This window comes from Equus caballus, chromosome 5 (genome assembly GCF_041296265.1).
Source record: "Equus caballus isolate H_3958 breed thoroughbred chromosome 5, TB-T2T, whole genome shotgun sequence".
Taxonomy (NCBI): domain Eukaryota; kingdom Metazoa; phylum Chordata; class Mammalia; order Perissodactyla; family Equidae; genus Equus; species Equus caballus.
The window spans coordinates 97272295-97295077 of NC_091688.1; the positions used below are offsets into that span (position 1 = coordinate 97272295).

The 22783-nt window shown below is 36.8% G+C and overlaps 1 protein-coding gene across 9 annotated transcripts in view; it reads right to left on the reverse strand.

The window, feature by feature from the left end:
* LRRC7 (leucine rich repeat containing 7) overlaps window positions 1-22783 on the reverse strand; it is a 491842-nt gene that overhangs the window by 343133 nt on the left and 125926 nt on the right. For 3 of the 9 annotated variants that reach the window (XM_070268845.1, XM_070268841.1, XM_070268848.1), the window contains exon 3: window positions 9488-9563. The exons of the other annotated variants lie outside the window; for them this stretch is intronic. In XM_070268845.1, coding sequence (XP_070124946.1) covers window position 9488 — 1 coding nt within the window. In that variant the 5' untranslated portion in view covers window positions 9489-9563. The remainder of the gene's footprint in view (window positions 1-9487; window positions 9564-22783) is intronic. 9 annotated transcript variants of the gene reach the window in all.

Here is a 22783-nt window from a genome sequence, read left to right on the forward strand (position 1 = left end):
CAGCTATAATCTTGAGGCAATACTGGTTGCCTGAGATAACAGACAACCCAACCAGAAGCAAAGTGGATGCCACACATCCTAATAGCTGTGATTTCTTGGGCAACTGTGAAATTAGAATATTGGCACTTAAAGGAGGAAACATGACATCAGATTACCACACTTCTGTGATTTCTCTATATCAAAAGAGAGAGTGGAGCCTACAGTCCACAGAAAGCCCACTACGACAGAAGGAAAACATGTTCCTAAGGATGTGTTAGTGGAATGAAATCAAAATGCACTTATCATTGCTAGACCTTTAGATAAACCTATGGTACACGAACCCATGACTATGACCTCAATGCCTCCTCAACCAGTTATATATAATACGTGAAATTGGACCGTAATAGTATACTCTCAACTAAACCTTACCCTAACCTATTAGAGTCAAGGGAAAAATAAGAAACACAACATGATGAGGTGTGTGAAAATAGAATAGGTAATGAATGTGACAAGAGAAGGAAAAAGATACTATTCGAGGTCAAAAAAAGATAAGGGAACTATTAAAATAACTGGAGAAATATTCCACACTGAACATCCTAGATTAATTTAATAAATGTAAATCATATATTAGAAAACTTAGGAGAAGTAAAAGAACATCTAGAAGACGAGACTAACAAAGTCAAAATAACTTTGCAGGAACTGAAAAGAGAACAAAAACATGCATTCCCTACCATAATGACAGCCTTAAATTCTGACGTAATGGCAACTGAGCATGTGTTTAATGATGCTGTGCAAGCTGTACCCCCTGGAGCTTTATAAAAATGGCTTTTACTTGGAAACACAATTGTGAAGGAAGCTTAACTGAGAGGTTTAAGAAACTTTATTTTAGGTCTTCTGGTGATTGGATATGGCATCATGTTAAAGAGCACTTTGCTATACTTATATTGATAATATTAGCAATATGGTTCCTTAAACTAGTCAATGAGCTATGGTGTAAAAGAAACTGTGTCAAAAGAAAAAATACCCACAAAACATGATTCTTTGTGACTAAGATTGTAAGTGAGTTAGAATCACACGGTGGACTGATATTTTTGTGAACTTAGATTTGTACTGACACAAGAAATTTCAGATTTTCAAGTATATGGGGAAGCCATTCTGGTTTGAACCTGATTTGGCCTGAGTTTTATTTTAACCAGAGCTGCCTGACTTACAGCCTGTCAAACCATACATTGTACATCTGCTTTAACCGTTACCCTAAAGTAAAGAATGTACTCTTTGAAGGTTAAAAAATTTCATGCCTCCCTTCCTTTTGACACCAGCACTCTTTAAAGATCAGACTGAATGCCTCCTTTCTGACAGTGCCAAAGCCATGTTGACTCACTGTGTACGTACTGATCTGCAACAAAATATCTCCCTGAACCCTTGAAGGAAGGTACCCCTATTATACTTGATGTTTTCCTGTTTGGAAACTCTATATAAGTGCGCTGAAAATGAGTTTTCTCCAGAGTGCTGTGCACTCCCAGGCTACAGTCCTCAGCTTGGCTTGAATAAAACTCCCTACTATAGGATGATTATTAATTATTCTCATCAATATTTCTTGATGACCATGAAGGGACTTCAGAGAAACCTACCTGAGACCACCTGGGTCCCACTTTGAACTGGCGCATGGTACCAGCATGGGCCCACTGTGATGACACCCCTGCCATTGCACCGGTTTCACTGCACTCTTCAGGTGCTTTGTTGGGTTCTCCTGAAATCTGAACCTCCTTATTTAAGTTGACAGTCCTGAGTTTTATTTGGGTCTTAAGACTTAAACATCTTAAGGGTGTACCCATACTTTTCCTAGGTAAGAGGAACTTGGTGGGGGGGGGAATTTGGAGAGAACTGGGTTGGCTGACCTTTTTACTTTGGCTTTTAATTGGAAAAGATTTATGTGTATAAAGTCTGAACAAATAACTGACAGCAAAATGAGAGACCGAATTTGTTCAGCTCCGAAGAAAAGGGACACTTGCTCCTTCCAGCTGCAAGTCATTCCCAAGCAACTGAGAACCTAGTGGAAGTGTCTGAGGTCAATCCTTGTGATGTGCAGTGGTCCCATAGGGAACTCTATCATGAATGTTCACTTTAAATAGTTAATGGCTCATCCAGGGACGCATATATAAAGATTGGTCATCTGGTGCTCCAAACACCCATGGTAGTTTTAGACTACCATGCAGCAGGAGAAGTCAAGACTCGGAAGAGAGTGTTAACAGCCTTGTAGGAAGTGACACTCACAAGAAGCACGCTTATGACCCATTGCACTGCACTCAGGAATCCTTCAGACTTTATAGTAAAACAAAATAAAAGAAAATGGGAAATTGCTCTTCTAAAGCTGACCAGCTCCAGAATGGGCAGCCACCCACCAGAACTCTGGCTGGCTTTATGTACAATACATATGAAGCCTTTACTTGCAACTACTTAACAAAATGAGAAAATTTGACAAAAGATGATTTAAAATTACAGCGGCCATTTTGGGGCTCCTTTGAGCTTCCAAAACTTGTCTTTTTGCTCATGAGATTTGAGACTCATGGAATAGACAGATTAAATGCAATCTTTAATCTCTAAAGAGTCAAGCACACCAACCTCTAGCACACCTGCTCAAAAACTAATGGTTCTGCAAGGTGTCAATATTTACAAAGAACAGCAAAATCTTACTAAGCTTGTTTTGTGTCCTGAGAGCTTGGCTTGGTAACCGTCAGGTTGGCGGCCCCAAAATATGATCAGACAGAATGGTAAATTGCACCCAATTTGCAGCTAGGGTCCTACCAAATTACTACCAGCCTCAGGGGAGTTACAGTAGCCATTAGAAGGAATGTTCCAATTAGATATGATCATTTACAAAGTGCACTTAAGAGCAAAGATTTGAAAATTCCAAACCAGCCTTGTTAAACGTTGTGCTGCAAAAAGCTAATGAAAAATTAAATTATAAGAGGTACTTACAGGAAAACTGTATTAAGTTATGGCTTTACAGACACCCCCAGCAGGAGGGCCAAGTATGAGCCCTCCCAGAGTTAATGGGACTCAGAGATTTTCTTGGAAATTGCTATGTTATTCCCTTAAACAGTCAAGAGGAAACTAAAATTAAAATTTAATAGAGCTGTTTAATACTACCAGAAATATTTACTATTTGTCCTGGCTGAAACCTGATAATATATTTGAAAGAATTTAGCAACTTATAACCAGAAGTTTGGCCATATTGGAAGCTGACATTCAGACTCTGATAGGAATTTTTTTTTTATATGCAGGCCTTCTTCCCTATGTAAATTCCCATACAATAAAACTGTGTACCCAGAGGGAGAGAAACAAACTAAGAATAATGTAATTGGATGGATGTGTCAGTCTTTTGATAAGCAACTAACCTCCCCTGTTTATCTCAAAAAACTTGTAACCTCTCTAGGAACTATTATCTAGCCTATCCTGCGTTCCTAAGACTGAAGGAAAAAAGAGAGAAAGGAGCTTTTGGAGATGTAGACGGCCATGAAAGCACCCTTGCGCAAAAATCGAAAAAAAATTATTTAAAAAAGAAGGCTATAAAATCTTTGTTTACATCTGTCTATGTGTATATATATGTATTTTATAAATATGTGATATTTTTCTACCTCTGGATAGTATTGTAAAGACTAGTTTATAAAAGAACTCTATTTAATTGGCTTAGAGTAAGCACTTATTATAAGTTATTTCTAGATGTAATAGAAACTAACTCAAATGTTTAACAAGTTAACAGTCTGCAAAATAACGTTTGGTAAATGAAAATTTATTTAAGTTTGTTGGTTTGATTAAAATAAGCAGATTTTCAGAGTTATCAGCATTGGATATGATGCAGACATGTTTATTCACAAAATTTGTTGGCAAAAATAATAACTTACAAAGCTAGCTGATTTTGGCTAATGTCTCATGAAGTTTTTTAGGCAATTTAAACATAATTATTAGAAAAAGTAAACTAAATAGATGTAAGAAAGATAAAAATTTTTGGTGAAATTTTGAACAATAATTATGTGTTATGATATCTGTACTTAAAATAACTTTGAAACATTTTGATAACTTGAAATCTTAGTTTTGCTAAATTACACTGAATGATAAAAATTTGAGTATCTAGATCATTTCCAAATAAGATGAAACATTAGAAATAATTACTAAAGATAGATTTATTTACCTTTGACTTCCTATTTTAGAGAAACTTGGAAAATGCTTGGGTTTATTAATAAACATGTTTTGTGTCATGCTGAGAAATTTTCTATAAGAAAGCACGTTTCTAGACAGTATTTGCGGGTCTGCCAATCTACAGGGTGCTAATGTAAAAGAATAAGGAAAACATCTCTGTATACAAGAAAAGTAAGATGTATGTTTCCAGTAAAGAAGGCATAAGGAATGATGATATTTTTGTTTTTTTAAGAAAGGTAAATTTGTTTGAACATCAAAAAGAAGGTTTTGCCGGCACAAAAAGTTAGAATTTGGTTTTCTTTCTCTTAAAATGATAATTTTCTTGGACTTTTAGTCTGCTCTTGATAAAGAGATTATGAAAGGTTTTTCTTTACTTTTGACTAGTCACCAAAAAGGCCGAGATTTTATGTTTTATCAAAATAAAATTCCTGTGTTGTTTTTATTAGGTCCCTCATCACTAGAGCTAAGATTTTTCTTACAACTATTTAAATTTCTGTATTTGCCTGAAAATCACCATGGGTAAAGAGATAACCTGTTTCGTTTTACTGTGACCTATGATCCTATTTGACCAAGTGTTCTCAAACTTTTTGATATTTTTGACAAACTTCCCAAAATTCAAATTCAAAATAAAGTCTTTCTTTTGACCTAAAAATAACTTTGAGAATTTCATAGGACTTCTCAAAGAATTTGTTCTCTCTTCCTATGAAGAGGTAGATACCAAACAGATTAGGTTTATTTGGTGTATTAAATCTCATGGTAAGCATTGTCAAATAAGTGATAATAAACTTTCTCAGGTTATATTGTGTAGGTAAATGTTATTAATATAGCTTTTCTAAAAATTATATAAAATTCCTAAAAATCTGATATGTCCTGGCATAATTCTAGTCATTATCTTAAAATGTGTACTATAGAAATAACTTAATTTCCTTGTCAATTGCATTGTAATCAGATCTTTAACCATGTTGTTTTAAATCTTTTGTCATTTACAGACAGTTATGGTTTTACTCTAATGCTTTTGCAAATATGTCTCACCTTCAGAGAGATTTGTGGAAAGACATTGACACTTACACCAGAATATGGGTTTCTGATGAACTTTCAGATCCTAAAACTGAACTGGGTAAGAAATTAGAGAACTCTAACAGAGAAACTCATGGCTTCATAAAACTGCCAACAAAAGATGAAGATCAAATATTAATTACATAGGACTACATGATTCATGGAGAATGCTCTAACGTTTTGTTTATCCAAATTTAAAGGAATCTTTTCTCTTAAGCTATAAACAATTTGGTAAACTATACCTTTATGAACAAAGATGAGACATTTACTTTTTCTCCCTACCTGATACCTCCAGAATTCAGAAATTCTCAGTGAGTATTCTTATTTTCACTTATGCAAATAATCAGGCCAATTTTGATATATATGAACCAGTTTTACTGTGATTATCTTTGATAAAAATGAGGGTAATTGTGGAGAGAAAAATTATGTTGCACTTTTGTAGATGTTGGATTCTAGTGCTGTTAATTTTCTTTGAGGTTTTGCTATATACCTATAGACTGGATTCCCTGGCCTAAGGTATTGCCTTTGGTCTCATCAATTGCTTGCAGTGCCGCCTTTGGAAAACATGAACTGACCCCACACGGGATGGTCACTGGCAGATCAATGTCTGTTGGTACGCAACCTTCTGCTGATCTTTTGTTGTCTTATGCTAGTATGACCACCTACTGTAAGTCTCTAATGTCTTATATGCAAGCCTATCCTTAACAGGGTAAAGAGGCTTTTCTGGATTCCAATTTAATGGCTTGGTAACTGGGTATTCTGGAAGTGACATCAGAAGTCAGCCCTCGAGCCCCATTGGAAAGGACCTATCCAAGTACTCCTAACCACTGACACTGATGCAGAACTAGAAGGCATTTAACCTTGGAGATACATTTCACAGCTAAATAAGTCTCCAACTGACATCTGGTCCTATACAAATGCTGGAGACCTCCAAATCATACTGACACGGAAGAGAAGCCGCTGACATCTGTGGCAGGCAGTTCCTCTCAAGACTCAGGACCAGGTCTATATTCTTACTTTTCCAACATTTTATTATATCTGCTTCTTTGGGCAATATTGGACTCACTTGTCTAACCCCTTCTCCCTCTCTATTAAATCCAAAAGAAACATCATGGCTGCCTGAAAATCTAAGTAATATAACCCCAAACACAATCTTAGTGTTATATTATGATGATGACTTAGATAAAATCTTTGAGACTCCTTGGACATACCCTAATGTTCCCTTGGCATTTGGGACTTACTTTCTGGGATATGTATATTACAAGATGCCATTATTAGGAAAAGTTTACAAGATAAGTCTGTCATACTTTTTGACTTGTATTGTAATCAAAGTACTTTTTATCATAACTTTACTGCTATATGGTGCAATACTGGCTTTGCTAGTCAAATAGAAATAAGTAATAAGACTTATACTAATATTAATATTGATGATCAAATGTTTTGGGAAATAGAACAACTTCCACGACAAGATGTAATTTCAATGGAACCTAACTGGCCTGAAAAATCATTACAAGTGGCAACTGAAGAGCTTATTATCATATTAAACCATTTTCCCAAACTTATCATAAAGTACACGTAAGTTGATAAATGAGACAGGCAAATAGTTAAATTAGTGCAAAACTAGGAAGATACCTGTAATGGATTTCTGGATTCTTTTCTTGTCTCTTTAAATCCATGCCTACTCCTCACTGGCTACTTCAAATATTATTGATTGGTTTCTTATTATTGTTACTATATCTGTTCCACAAATGTTATAAACAACATGATCACAAAAGGTCACACAAAAGCACACATACAATGTTTGCATGGCAATTTGACTTAATTGAAAATATGTATAAGCTATAAAATTACTTGCCCTGTCAGTGTGTACCTCTACAACTGTCAGTTATATTTGGCCATTGCTTGCCAACATAGATAACTGGGAGGGTCCCTTAAAACAAAGTCCACCTCCAAGGGACATGATGGACCCAGGGCAGGAAGCAACCACCCTGGCATTGGGGGATGATACTTTGATGATCAATGCTTTCTTTCTTTCTCTTTTTCTTTTTATTTGTGAGGAAGATTGGCCCTGAGCTAACATCTGTTGCCAATCTTCCTCCTTTTGCTTGAGGATGATTGTCACTGAGCTGCTGCAGCATGGCTTGACGAGCAGTGCTAGGTCCATGCCCAGGATCCCAACCTGCGAACCCTGGGCCACTGAAGTAGAGTTTGTGAACTTAACCACTATGCCACTGGGCCAGCCCCTGATTATCAGTGCCTTCTATCAAAAGATTATTGATCAAATGGGGAAAATGATGGAAGAAATTTTATATTTTCCGGTATATGAGGAAGCCGTTCTGATTTGAAGCTGCTTTGGCCTGAGTTTTATTTTAACCAGAATGGCTTGACTTACGGCCTGTCAAATATACACTGTACACCTGCTTTAACGATTACTCTAAAGTAAAGAACGTACTCTCTGAAGATTAAGAAAATTCATGTCCCCCTTCCATTTGATGACAGAACTCTTTAAAGATAAGATCAAATGCTTCCTTTCCCACAGCACCAAGGCCACATTGACTCGCCGTGTGTGCTGATCTGTAACAGAATATCTCCTTGAACTCTTGAAGGAATGTACCCCTGTCATACTTGATGTATGTCTCTCTGGAAATGGTACATAACTGTGCTGAAAATCATTCTTCCCCAGAGTGCTTTGCACTCCCAGGCTATAGTCCTCAGCTTGGCTTGAATTAATTCTCTACTATAGAATGATTATTGATTATTTGTGTCAACAGTACAAGGCATTAGGTCCTTAGGATTAATTAGTGTGTGAGTGATTTGTAATCACAGGGTAGATTGTTGTGTATTGGTTTGACATGATTTCAAATCCACTTGTTAATGACTGAGGTGAAGTTGTTTTAATGCACTTGTTTATGACAAAGACAAAAATAAAGTTGTTGTTTGGATATAAGAATGAAGTAAGTTGTGTGAGGATGTCAACATCTCATCTGTTGTCATTAATAAGAACTCAGTGGCTCAGCTGATGACCAACACTGCTGGGGGCTGATCAGTAAGAACACGTGGAGAAGCAACTATGGCAAGGAGACATTAGATTCTAAACACTCAGAGTCTGTGAGGACTATCTGAGAATTTCGGTCAAAAAGTGGGCAAGGCACCACTTTGCTGACCTAAATAAAGTCTTTGAAGACCTTGAGGCATTAGCTCCTACCGTGGTAAGTCAACTCTTTTATCAGTAGTGGTGACAAACTGTGCAGAGGCCCCCTGAAGGAGATCAGCCTGTCTGCCAACACTCCACAGTCGTTCCCTAGCAATGTGCCCTAGCAACAGGGGACTTTTCACTTTTGTTTTGCACTGGCAACTGGATGTCAGCTCTCGGTTGGTCAAGCCATCTCTCAAGAGTGCCTACTCATATAAAAAGGCACACGTTGATTAAATTAAGACTTTTTCCCTTTCATCACCTCTTGCCTGGAACAATAGTGTGATTAATCTATCATTGGTTTGGAGTATGTTATGTTATTTCTTGATCAGCTTATTAAGAGACATTATCCTGTATGCTATTGGCTTGTGAAACTATTATAAATCCCATGGTGACCCTATGTTAAATAAACTATTGGCAAAGACGGTCTCAGTCTCCGGCAATAATTTTGCCCCCTAAAACAAAACACCATTCAAGTAATTTTATTTACTCTTTCCATATTCTTAAGTCCTTTTTTATCCACTCATCCAAACATGGCATGTTGTTATTCTTGAACCTCCCTTTTTGTTTCTTGAAATGTCAGTGAGTACTGATAAATGGAAAGCTCCTGCTTTGTGTATAGATTGCATTTGATATCACCTTGAAATTTTGAAATGTAACCTTCAAAAATGAATGTAATTTCATTCTGTTTCTTAAAGCATGAGTATATTATAATTTCTGCTAATGGTTTATGAGAGGAATTAATAGGTTTATATAGTGGTTAAATATGTCACAAGGCATAGGGAGATTTAGGGCTCTACAGATAAGACCTGAGCAAAGATATAATATTTAAACTTATCTTTCTGACCAAAATCATCTCATTCTTGACAGAAAATTAGCTTCCTAAAATTCATAGTTACCATTTTTCTTCCTAATTATATTTATTACGTGATATAGTTAACACAAGTACTATTAAGTATAAATTTAAAATTACAAGACTCTTGGTCATTATAGAGTGAAATTCCCAGAACACTACTGAATTCTATATACTTAAGCATAGCAAAATAACATAGTATCTACTTGCTAGTTATTCCTGTCTCTGCAGACTTCTAGGTTGTGACCACTTTGACTTGCATTTTTTTCATGTAGCGGGCTCCTTTAAAAAAAAAAAGAAAGTTTAAAAAATTTTAATTAACTGTACTTATAAATTGACAGATGCATCTAAATGAACATAATAAGCAAGATTGGAATGTGAAGAGCTTAATCAGATGCTTTTCTAATTGTCACGTTACACATCCTATCAGAATAATTCCACAAACACTACCACATTAAGTATTTGAGCCGTGAATATATAAATTCAGTGTGGAACAAAAGGATGATGCTATTGTCCAATATTCCTTCTTAAAATAACACTTCAATAGCTTCAAGGGAAATTCTTTGTATAGTGATTTTCTTCCTTGCCTGTTTTATTCCTAATAATTAAATAATAAATGTGAAATGTATTTATTTCCCCTTGCTTTTAAAAATTATAAAAACAGAATTTCTTTTAAAAGTATTTTATAATTTAGATTCTTGCAGGTCAGAGTTGCCTTTTCCTCTAATTATTCCAAATGAATAAAGTTTTATGTTCTCATTATTCCACCTTAAACACTGATTTGGTAATTCCCAGTGATCATTAAAACAAAGTGCTCTGACACTGGCAATTATTACATAGTCATATAGTCATAGTTTAATGTGTTCAATATATTATAATCACAATAATTGAGCCTAAGATACCCATATGCATTTGTAATAATCAAATTTATTTCAGAAAAGTGACTTTCATGAGATTAATGCAGATATACACATTTATTTAGTATTGCAGTTTGCACTCTATACATTTATAATCCATGGTTGACATGGGAAATAAGAAGAAACCAATACTCTGAAATTGTTTGTTTGAATACTTAATGTAAAGCCCTTATGATTATAAAAACCAAGACTCTCTATATAATTATTAAATGTGTAAGTCAGGACTACAGGGAGCCTCCATTTATTAGTGGAGGAGAGAAGCATCTTGTCCACGCAGAGTCAGGCAGAACCTGGTGTATTTCAGGAGTCACACGGGAAGCTTTGTTGTTATTATTTAGTGCAATTTTCAAATGAAAAATTTACAAAGGGGAGAGAAAGGACTGAGAAAATATTCAAGATCTGCTTAATAAAGCCAACTGTACATAGTAAGACTTAGATACTAAAAGACCTCTTCTTGAAATTAGCACTCGAAAGGCTATTTTGGAAAATAAAAACCATAGTGAAAATATATAAATAGCAGTTAAAATGCTGGAGATTATGTTTATCTAATTGAAGTAATTCTTTACTTGTAGAAAAAACACAGTCTTAGAATAAATAAAGCTTAGCAAACTGTGTTTAGGCTCATGTAATTTTCTGATTACAATATTAAAACAGAAATTTACAAATTTTTATAGTTATGATTATTCTTAATGTTTTTCTTTTAACTTTTATGCACCATAACAGTGTTACAGTATGACGTGCTTTCAGTCTGCAGTATATTATCCTGAATTTTGTAGAAATACAAAGATATATCTAATTAAATACCTTAATACACTCTAGGTCTACAGATTAGAAAACTAGAATCACCTATTTTAATTTCTTTATCTGTAAAATGGTAATAATAATTAACCTTAAGCGTCTCATAAATAGTTTTTTAAAAAATAATGTAAACTAAATTCTTAACAGCTAAGCACTCACCTTAGGAAAAAGAAATTTACTATTATTTCGTTTCATTATAACAAGTGAAATTATAAGACTAAAATATATTATTCCAGTACCCAAGAAAGTGATATATACTTAAAAATAAATTATTATATTCTTGTTTTCTGTTCTCTTGTTGCTATTTTTTGAAAATAAAACTTGCCCCTCCACTTTCAGGCAGATTCACCATTCAATAGAATGAAAGGAATACATGTCTGAATTTAATTATTATTATTATAGTTACATTGTTATTTTTTTATTATTATGCTATACAATACTGTACCATGGTATAATACATTATACTATTATAAAAATAGTTATATATTAAGTTATATATTAAAATTATATTATTATATTATATAGTTATGTTATTTAAGGATGAGTAGACGTGCTTTTGTTCTTTGCAAATCACTGTAATTGGGCCCTGCCATGGCTAATGTGACTTGCACACTCTTCAGAGAAGGGAGATAATGTTAGGAAGACACACACTCTTTTAAACACAGTATTTTATTTTTCTTTTACAAGAGATCTAATATACCTAGTTACAGGTGACATCGAATTTTCAAGGCCAATGTTGAAGAGGAAAAGAAGAACCTTTTGTTTATAACGGAGACCAGCATACCAGTCTTGATAGTTCCCTTTTACTAAACAACTAAAATAAGATGCTCAAAGGAAAACAAATTTTCAAGTGTTGTCTTCAGTGCCATCACTGTACTGGTTGGTCCAGGGTATGCCTGGCTAAGTGCCCGAGCCTCTAGGTTAAAGTCCATTTTAAAAGACTTAGTGAGAAGGCTTATATATGGAAGCATTATTTGAAAGCCTTTACAAAGTTCCTTCCTTTGGGCTATACTCCTTGTGTGGTATTTTTGGTTTCTACTTTTTTAGTCAAAATTCTTAAAATATAACCTCCTCACTATTGTATTGTGCCTTAATTGTATGCAAACGGTGACTTTAAAAAAAATCCCATCCATCTTACCCATTAGATGATGCTAATTCTCACTAGCTTGCTGCTCCTACTTGCAGGCCTCTTTTTCCCACACTTCCCATACCCTTCCATGGCCTGAGGTGCATTTAACCCAGTTTAACCAGCCCCTCTGACCTGCTACTCAGAAATAGAAAGTACATATGAAAAGTCCTTAAGGTATAGCTCTTACTTAAACCACGGTCTCGCAGGGGCAGGGCCTTGTTCAGTTGGGCTTCTAACCAGTGTTTATCATGCTGCAGACACTGCCTATTTGACAAGTGTTAGTACAGCACTTGAGCTATGCCTGCACAGTAAATAGGCCAGATCTGCCGCCAAGCACTACAACTGCCAGTTTCACATCTCAATTCTATTTAAATGAGATTGTCCAATGCAAGTGTTTAACTGTTTGTTAAAATTAACCCTTCCCAATCCAGAGGATTCAGTGGGCCCTCTTGATAACACTAAACTTTTAGGTTTAGTTTTCCGACTAGCACTGCATAAATGAAAACTTCAGAGGGTTTTAAATGTCAAGAATGCTCTGAGATAGATATTGACTTGGCTAAGAACTTGAACTGTCTCATGGTTAAAGTTCTCTTGGTGTTTTTGTGATATGATTACTAATACTCATTGGGTATTTAATGCCAACAATGTTCTCAGAGCTGATGAAGCACAGGCACTATATATCAAAAAAATACGATAATACTAAGCCAAGCAAGAAGTATAGTAGAGAACATACTTAGGTGAATCATAAGCTTGAAAGGAATTTTAAATAGCAATAGTCTGTTCATTATTTCAGGAGGAATTTCATCACAGCCATTCTTAGCAAGTGAGAATCTACTATGTTTTGAAAGCCACCAGTATCTTCAGAAAATTCATTAGGGTCTGTTGTCATATCTTGCAGGTATCAGCCTGTAAGAATCAGAGTCAGAGGGCCTTCCAGAAAGCACGAGACCATACATTCAGTGCCGGCTTTGTGAGATCTGAGTGGAGCAAAGGATGTCTTGGCAGTAGCACTGTAAATCATTTGGATTTAAAGGCAGAGTTTTAAAGTCCACATACAAAGGACCTTCAGAAAATAGAGGGCAAAACAGAATTCCCAGTATGAGACTAAGGCCTTTTGAGTATCCAGCCTGTGGGCTCTGGGATAAATTATGAATAAGCCCCCTAGAAAAGCTTATCATTGAGGAACCGAGATCCAAAGCAGATTTCAATATAATCCGAGACATGATATGACAGGAGTGTTCACACTGTGCTGTGGGAACCTGGAGGAGGGGCACTCAGCACAATCTGGGGGTTCGTGGAAGGCTTCTGACTCAAGGATCAGTCAGTACCTTGGACGCCCCAAGCATTTTATACATTTTATTAAATTTTAATTGAATTTCAATCAACAAAGCCAAGATTCCTTAAGTTCCTTCTATGCATATGTTTTACCTTAAGGCCAGTAAAAAGAAAAAAATGACAGAGTCTTGTGAATCGTTATAAGTCTTTTGTTGTTCCTTTTACACTTATTCTCCTCTCCAAATTCCTTAAACTCTACTAGGAGGAGGAATAGGCAAGTACAGAACCGCTTGGCCTGGATGGTGCTGTCAAGACAAGGAACCCTGTAGCTGCATGGAGGACTCTGGGCTAGATGGGACCGCCCCTTCTGCCCTCTCTGCTCCAGGTCTCATGTCCTGACCTTCTTTTAGATCATATTTTCTTAAGAAATGAAGCTGAAAGTCTTGCTTCATAAATCCACATACATATTTGCATGCATCAAGAATTTTTCCTCAGTATGCTCCCAAACAATAATTCAAACACAATATTTCTTATGTATTTTTGAAATAGAAGTGAAGTCATAAACCAAGAGAGGCCCTGAGAAAGTACATCTTTTCTAGAAAACAACTCCCTATCATAGAGATTACTTCTCCCATCTTTAAAATGATTCTGTTAGGTGTGTATCATTATTCTCTCTTCACAGATGAGAAAACTGACTTTGGAGTCAGTGCATTGTTGGAATTGCTCGTTCATTCCTTGAACAAGTGAAGAGCTTCTATTTTCCAGGCACAATGGTACCACAGACACATCTTGCCATCAGAGACCTCACAGTCTCAGTAGAAACAAAGCTGTGTGTCTACCATACCATTTTCTTTTCCCGGATACACAAGAAAACTGGATTTCTCTGCCCCTCCATCTCCCACTGCAGCTAGATTGGGGCCATGTGACCAAGTTTTGGCCAAGAGTGAGTAAAAGTAATAGAAGCCACTTCTAGGCTTGGCCCTGGAAAAAATCATCTCATCTGATCTTTCGTTCCTTTCTTCCCGTGGGTGGGCTACACAGACTGAGCCGACATAGCTACAAAGGAGGGCCTCCCAACCTGCATTGAACTGCAACATGAGGGAGAAATAAACTTTTATGGAGTTAAACTGCTGAGATTTTGGGTTTGATTTGTTACCATAGTATAGTCTATTCCTTCTTTCTTGTCTAATACAAATTTTCATGGGTGAGACAGACACTAGACAATTGAAAACAAAACCCAAAACTGCTTGGAGGGGAACATACTGAGTACTCTGAACTGAAAGAGCAAAAGAGACCTCTTCTTGTGGATTAGATCATGGTTCAGGAATATTCTCCTCCTACCTCCCATATTTCTATGGGAGGAATACACCATTAATGTTGGGTTTGGCTCTGTGACTAGCTTTAGCCAAGAGAAGTAAAGATGGACCAGTTCTGAGCCTAGGCCTTAAAAGGCCTTATGTGTTTCTGTTCATACTGTTACAATTCTGTCATGTATAAGGACTATGAAATGACCAAGTCCAGATTAGCCCACTGGTCCTAGGTGGAAAACAAGAGGAACACAAAGCAGAGTTGTTCAGCAGAGGCAGTCTAGATCAGCTGAGCTCCAGACATGAAGAAGCCCACGAGAGATCAGCAGAGACACCGAGTGAAACCCAGCCTGGCTCAACAGACCCCTGACCAACCCTCAAATATTTGGGCTAAATAAATGCTCATTATTGCATGCCACTGAGATTTTTATTGTTGTTTGTTATGTAGCATTATTGTAGTGATAGCTACCTGATACATCTTCTCAGATAAAGGGATCAGGGAAGACCTCACAGAGAAGGTAACATGTAAGCAGCCACCTAAGGAATGAGAGAGAGCTATCTAGCTACGCAGCTGATAAGAAAATTCCAGGGAGAAAGATCAACCTGCAAAAAGACACTAAGGGGGCCAGCCCCATGGCCTAGTGGTTAAGTTCTGTGTGCTTGCTTCGGGGGCCTGGGTTCAGCTCCCAGGCGTGGACCTACAGCACTCGTCAGTGGCCATGCTGTGGTGGCAACTCACATACAAAATAAAGGAAGATGGGCACAGATGTCAGCTCAGGGCAAATCTTCCTCAGCAGAAAAACAAAACAAAACAAAAATGACACTTAGGTATGCAGCATACTTTGAGGAGATAAATAATGGCCAGTATGCCTGAGTCTAATCAGCACGAAGAATAAGAACCAAAAATAGATTGAAGAGAAAAGGTGATGGATCAGACCTTGTAGCCCCTGGTAGGAAATTAATTTTTTAAATTTCCAAGAGCCAGTAGACCCTTCAGATTATCTGTTTAAGGCCAGCTTCGACGTGAAAAATGAGTTGGAAGAGAGGACAAGGAATACTTGACTTGAAAATGCACTTATATAGTAAGCTCATTGTTTTTACCTTGATTTTACGCATTGTATGTGTGTGTGTAATGGCTCTGAGAGTGCTGATGGAGATCAGAAGCTCTTCCACCTTCACCTGGCTACTTGGTACGCCAGGTAAGACAGATAAGAGCAGGAGGCCTGGGAACTCTAACCAATTTCACAGAACACTTTGCTGATCTCTCAGTCTACCTTATTGGCCTGATAGCGTATATAATTTCCTTTACCCACGGGTATCTTTATGGTGCCACTACCCTCTTATACCACTCCATAGACCCACGTGGTCCAGCAGAGTACATAATGTGCAGTAAGGGTACAAAAGATTCATAAACGGGACACTGTAACTGAATTTCAGTGGCATCTCACCTTGGCCTGTCTGGGTCTTCATTGCTTTTTGTCAGTTCTACAGCAGCAGTCTGCTTCCTCATTGGTCTCTGGGACTCTAACATTAGCTACCTCCATGACTACAAGACAGTCAGAGAGGATTTCCTAAAACATTTCATCATGCATATTTGACTTAGGGAAACAAGGGCAAGGAAAAGGAGAACCAACATTTACTCAGTGCATGTTTTATTCCAGATACTGTCCCAGGTGATTAGAGATGATATTTCTCTCAGGTTGGCTTCCCCCTGCAGCAGATTCTGCCTAAGACACAGATTGGAGAAGAAATATTCTATTTGGGAGGCAATCCTAGGACACACCAGTAGAAGGGTAAAGAAGGCAAGGAAGGCAGAAATGGGCATGTGATGAAGAGATTACCATTCCGGGCAATGAAGGCCCTGTCGCGTAGATACACCTGAGGGTGAGCCATCAGGGAGGTGGGCTGGTCATTCTTGCACACAGTCTGGCAATGACTGAAGCTGCACCTGGGGGCACTAACTCCTCTGTACTTCAGGCTGCCCTGAACACAAACTGAAACAACATTCTCAAGAGAATTCCACAGTGCTTGCACTCAAATGCCGTGGGTACATAGTAGGATGTTAGGTCAAGAGGACATAGGAGGTCCCCAACAGCTATAGAACCTTTTTCTCATTTATTCCTCATTAATGTCACTGGTTCAGAGGGGCTTCCCTGACCACTTAATTTAAAGACACATACCCCAGTTCTTTATCATTTGTTCCTGTATTCTGAGCCCTTACCACAATCATCCACTGTTAACTTGCTTCTTTCATCGTATATTTTCTGAATTTGTCCCGAGACAGTGAGTATAAGGAGATCAAGAACTGAGTTTGTTTTGTTCAACAATGACTAGTACAAAGTAGGAACCTGATATCTGTTGAATCAATTATTGAATGACAGCCCTATGAGGTAGGTAGTGTGGTCTTCATTACTGGATGGGAATACCAAGCTCATGTTGGTGATGATGGGATTCCAATCCAGGATGGTCTGACATAAAATCCCATACTCTTTACCATACTGTGATAACGGCACCATGCTGCTTTCCTATTTCCTGCTTCAGAAAACTCAATTATTTCTTATATCCTACATCATTAAATGCAAATTCCTCTACCTGATTTTCAATTCTTTCTATAATCCAGCTAGTTAGATTAGTCTTGCATCTTTAAAAAAAAAAGTTAGTGCACAAATACATTATAGGATGAATGAAACGTTGCTTAAAACCATAGGTGAAAATGATCGCAGGTTACTTATTGTCAACAATTAGTTTAATATGAGAAACAGTGTGATCTGACCCCTAAAAAGTCCAATGTAAAAGGCTAGGTGAATGTAAATAGAATTTCTAGAGCAGTCAGGGGGTGGGTGTGAGGGATGGCGAATGTGAGATTGTTTCTGAGGCCAAAATCACTGGAACTCAGAGTAACCGACAACAGAACAGCAAAATTCCTTTTATCCCTGCATAGGTGAGCGATTTTGCTTTATATGGTTGGGCCTGAAGAAAACCACACAATTATACAAGCAAAATGGAGTCAGGAAGGATGAAGCCAGAAAAAAAAGAACAAGAAAATAATGTATTCCTACTTATATTTGCTAAGGATGTGTAGATGCTTTCATTTACATTATCTCAGTTAAGCCTCAGGACAAGGTCATTAGCATGACTATAGGGCCTGACAAAAGCATGAAAACAATTTAGTATTCAGTCATGCAGGAAACACCTTGTTAAAAGGAGAGGGCTGCAGTAGATTGAAAATACAGATAAAATATAACTAAGTAATAACATGAACCATTTTTTTGGAGGAAAGATGTGGTAGAATGTACTGACTGGTCAAAAATACCTGAAGCATTTCCCTATACCATCAGGCTCCCCTTTACGGCTGCTTCTTTCTATGGGAGGATCATACTTACTGCCCCAAGGATGTTAGCTTAAGACATGGGGCTCGCTTTGGAATGGGATACAGCCAAGGGGAAGTTCTAAGCCAGCCTGTGCTTCTCCTGGTGCTCTTTGCCCTCACAGCAAACTCTAGCCATGGGCTCCATTTTCTTTCTAGATTCTGGAACAAAAAGATGTTGGAGCAGAACCCCAGCCAATATGTAGCCAACACGTAATGGTAGTGAAAAATAAGTTTTTGTTGTCATAAACACTAAGGTTTGGGTTCATTTATTACTGAAAAGGTAAAAGTTTTGTAAGAAGACGTGGATAAAAGTGCCTTTCTAATTCTGGGAAAGTTTACAAACTAAACATCAAAATCATGAAGAAAACCACTTTTTGTTCATAATTTTGAGTTTAATGTAGGAAAAATTTATAAATGGTATTAAAAGTGATTATAATATTCAAAAGAATTTCACATATTAGGGCATAAGGGCATGTGATTCCAAATGAAATACTGAATTGTGATGTTTAGACGAAATACGTAGGAGAATTTTATTTAGTTGGTCAATAACAGCACTGTAATAAGAAAACTTGAAATTTTCTACATTTATACCCTTAATTGATTAGATTTGCAAGAGTTGTTCAAGTAGTTGGAGAGGTTTTGCTTGTTGCATCAGGGCTTGAAGTACCTAATTAGGATGATAAAATATATTAGATTTATGAAGAAAACGGAAAATTTCAAAAAATTTAACAAAGTTTTTAAATAATAAAGTTTTAAAGTTATTGTTAAAACTTACCAAGTTTATAAATAGAATAAAATATGTATGTTCAGCTTTAAAAAAAATACTGGAAAACTAGGGTTAAACCAAAAATCTTAACTTTTATAAAATACATACTAATTTTAAATTGCAAATAGCTATAAATAGTCTTTACTGTGCAAAAAGCAGTCCTATAACATTAAAAAAATCACAACAACATTGGGGCCAACCCGGTGGTGCAGCGGTTAAGTCTGAATGTTCCGCTTCTTGGTGGCCTGGGGTTTGCTGGTTAGGATCCCGGGTGCACACATGGCACCACTTGGCAAACACCATGCTGTGGTAGGTGTCCCGCATATAAAGTAGCGGAAGATGGGCATGGATGTTAGCTCAGGGCCAGTCTTCCTCAGCAAAAAGAGGAGAATTGGCAGTAGTTAGCTCAGGGCTAATCTTCCTCAAAAAAAAAAAATCACAACAACAAAGTCACTGTAAAGTTGTAATATATTTCCCATTTTACAGATGTGGAAAAGGAGGCTCAGAGAAATTAAAGTCATCCAAAGCCAAAATTGTGGTAATGTATTCAATTTAGTAATTCTACAATTTGCAAAATGGCTTTCAAATGCTTCATAAAATATACTTTATTCTCTTTTTTGCCTTTAAAATGTTAATGCAGGTTTATTTATAAAAGCTTTCTCAATTATCAAGTACAGGCATACCTCATTTTATTGCACTTTGCTTTATGGAGCTTCACAGATAGCATGTGTTTTTAGGAATTGAAGGTTTGTGGCAACCCTGTGTCAAGCAAGTCTGTGAGAGCCATTTTTCCAAAAGCTTTTGCTCACTTTGTGTCTCTCTGGCACATTTTGGTAATTGTTGAAATATTTTAAACTTTTTCATTATTATTCTATTTGTTTTGGAGATCCGTGATCAGTGATCTTTGATGTTACTACTCTAATTTTTTCAGGGCACTACAAACCATGCCCATATAAGATGGCAAACTTAATGGATAAATGTTGTGTGTGTTCTGACTGCTCCACCAACTGGCCGTTACTCCATCTCTCTCCCTCTCCTCTGGGCTCCCTATTCCAGGACACACAATAATATTGAAATTAGGCCAATTAATAACCCTGCATAGCTTCTAAGTGTTCAAGGGAAAGGAAAAGTTGCATGTCTGACATTTTAAATCAAAAGCTGGAAATGATTAAGGTAAGTGAGAAAGGCATGTCAAAAGCTCAGACAGGCTGAAAACAACTTGCACCAGTTAGCCAAATTGTGAATGCAAAGGAAAAGTTCTTGAAGGAAATTAAAAGTGCTACTCCAGTTAACACACCAATGCTAAGAAAGCTAAACAGCCTTATTGCTGATGCAGACAAAGTTTTAGTGGCCTGGATAGAAGATCAAACCAGTCACAACATTCCCTTAAACCAAAGCCTAATCCAGAGCAAGGCGCTAACTCTCTTCAATTCAATGAAAGCTGAGAGAGGTGAGGAAGATGCAGAAGAAAAGTTTGAAACTAGCAGAGGTTGGTTCATGAGGTTTAAGGAAAGAAGCCATCTCCACAACATAAAAGGGCAAGGTCAAGAAGCAAGTGCTGTGTAGAACCTGCAGCAAGTTATCCAGAAGATCTTGCTAAGATAATTAACCAAGGTGGCTACATTAAATAACAGACTTCCTGTGTAGATAAAACAACCTTCTATTGAAAGAAGATGCCATCTAGGACTTTCATAGCTAGAGAGGAGAAGTCAATGCCTGGCTTCAAATCTTCAAAGGACGGTCTGACTCTCTTGTTAGGAGCTAATGCAACTGATGACTTTGAGTTAAAGCCAGTGTTCATTTACCATTCTGAAAATCCTAGAGCTCTTAAGAATTATGCTAAATCTACTCTGCCTATGTGCTATAAATGGAACGACAAAGCCTGGATGACAGCACATCTGTTTACAACATAGCTTACTGAATATTTTAAGACCTCTGTTGAGACCTATTGCTCAGAAAGAAGACCCCTTTCAAAATATTACTGCTCATTGATAATGCACCTGATCACCCAAGAGCTCCGATGGAGAGGTACAATGACATTAATGTTGTTTTCATGGCAGGTAACACAACATCCATTTTGCAGCCCATGGATCAAGAAGCAATTTTGATTTTCAAGTCTTATGATTTAAGAAATACATTTTGTGAGGCTACAGCTGCCATACATAGTGATTCCTCTGATGAATGTGGGCAAGGTAAATTGAAAAACTTCTGGAAAGGATTCACCATTCTAGCTGCCATTAAGAACCTTCATGATTCATGGGAAAAGGTCAAAATACTAACATTAACAGAAATTTGGAAGAAGTTGATTCCAACCTCATGGATGACTGACTTTGAGGGGGTCAAGACTTCAGCAGAGGAAGTGACTGCAGATCTGATGGAAATAGCAAGAGAACCAGAATTAGAAGTGGAGCCTGAAGATTTGACTGAACTCCTGTAAATCTCATGATAAAACTCTAATGGATGAGAAGTTTCTTCTTATGAATGAGCAAAGAAAGTGGTTTCTTGAGATGGAAACTCCTCCTGGTGAAGATGCTGTGAAGATTGGTGAAATGCCAACAAAGGATTTAGAATATTACATAAACTTAGTTAATAAAGCAGCAGCAGGATTTGAGGATTGACTCCAATTTTAAAAGAAGTTCTACTGTGTGTAAAATGCTATCAGACAGCATCACCTGCCACAGAGAAACTGTTCGTGAAGGGAAGTCAATTGATGCAGCCAACTTCGTCGTTGTCTTTAAGAAATGGCTGCAGCCACCCCATCCTTTAGCAATCACCATCCTGATCAGTCAGCAGCCATCAACACTGAGGCAAGACCCTGCACCAGCAAGAAGATTAGGACTCGCTGAAGGCCCAGATGATGGTTGGCATTTTTTAGCAATAAAGTATTTTTTAATTAAGGTATGTATATATATGTTTTAGACATAATGCTATTGCACACTTAACAGACTACAGTATAGCGTAAACATAACTTTTATATGCACTGGAAAACCAAAAAGTTCTTGTGAGTCACTTTATTGCAATATAAGTTTTATTGCGGGTCTAGAACCGAACCCGCAATATCTCCGAGGTATGCCTGTATAAATAAGGCCTTAGCTATTATAGATATTTGTATATTGGAAGAAAATTATTCTCTGGTTGATTTGTCTTTCAAAAATTGTTTCCTTCCCCAACGATAGGCATTATTTCTTAGGATGAGATTTATTCTCTGTAAAATGCTTAAAAAAAACTGTGCATGTAGCAAGTGCTCAGTAATTGCTTACTGAACTAATGAAAAAAGTCCACAAAAAAGGGCATTTTTTAAATTATCATTTTATTTCCTTTTCCTTACGTCCTTCATAAAAGATTTTGAGAAGGCTTATAATAAAAAGTACAAGCTAGTTTTAAGTAAAAAAACAAAAATTAGAACCATAAAAAGGAAAAAAAGAAAAGGCCTTTTTGTAAGACTCACATGTTTACTGTGACTTAGCATTGAAAGCAGCTTTTTGCTTCCTGAAAGGGAGGCAACGAAAGAAACGTAGAGGCCACCAAGTTTGTCAGTCTGTTTCAAGGAAGCACATCAATTCTGATACAAAATTCTTAAAGGTGTCTAATTTGTTGATTTATATATCTTGTAACTTAAGCACCTGTAGAAAAGAACACTGACCACATCCTTTACTTTTTCAAGTTTTTAAAAGAAATGGAAGACATTTTGATAAAATAAACAATGATGATTAAGTCAAATGCATGGTTATCTATATCTATTATGTTGATAGCCTTTCACTATGAATTATTTTTATGTTAATTAAAGAGCAAGGCTCAAAATGAAGTCGATATACATGTAACACACACATTATATACACGCTACCTATGCACACACACAAACATCTATTTACGCAACTTTGGGCATTTGAAGCAACAATTATGTAAGCTTTTGAGAAAGATTCTCATAGATCAGAGATTT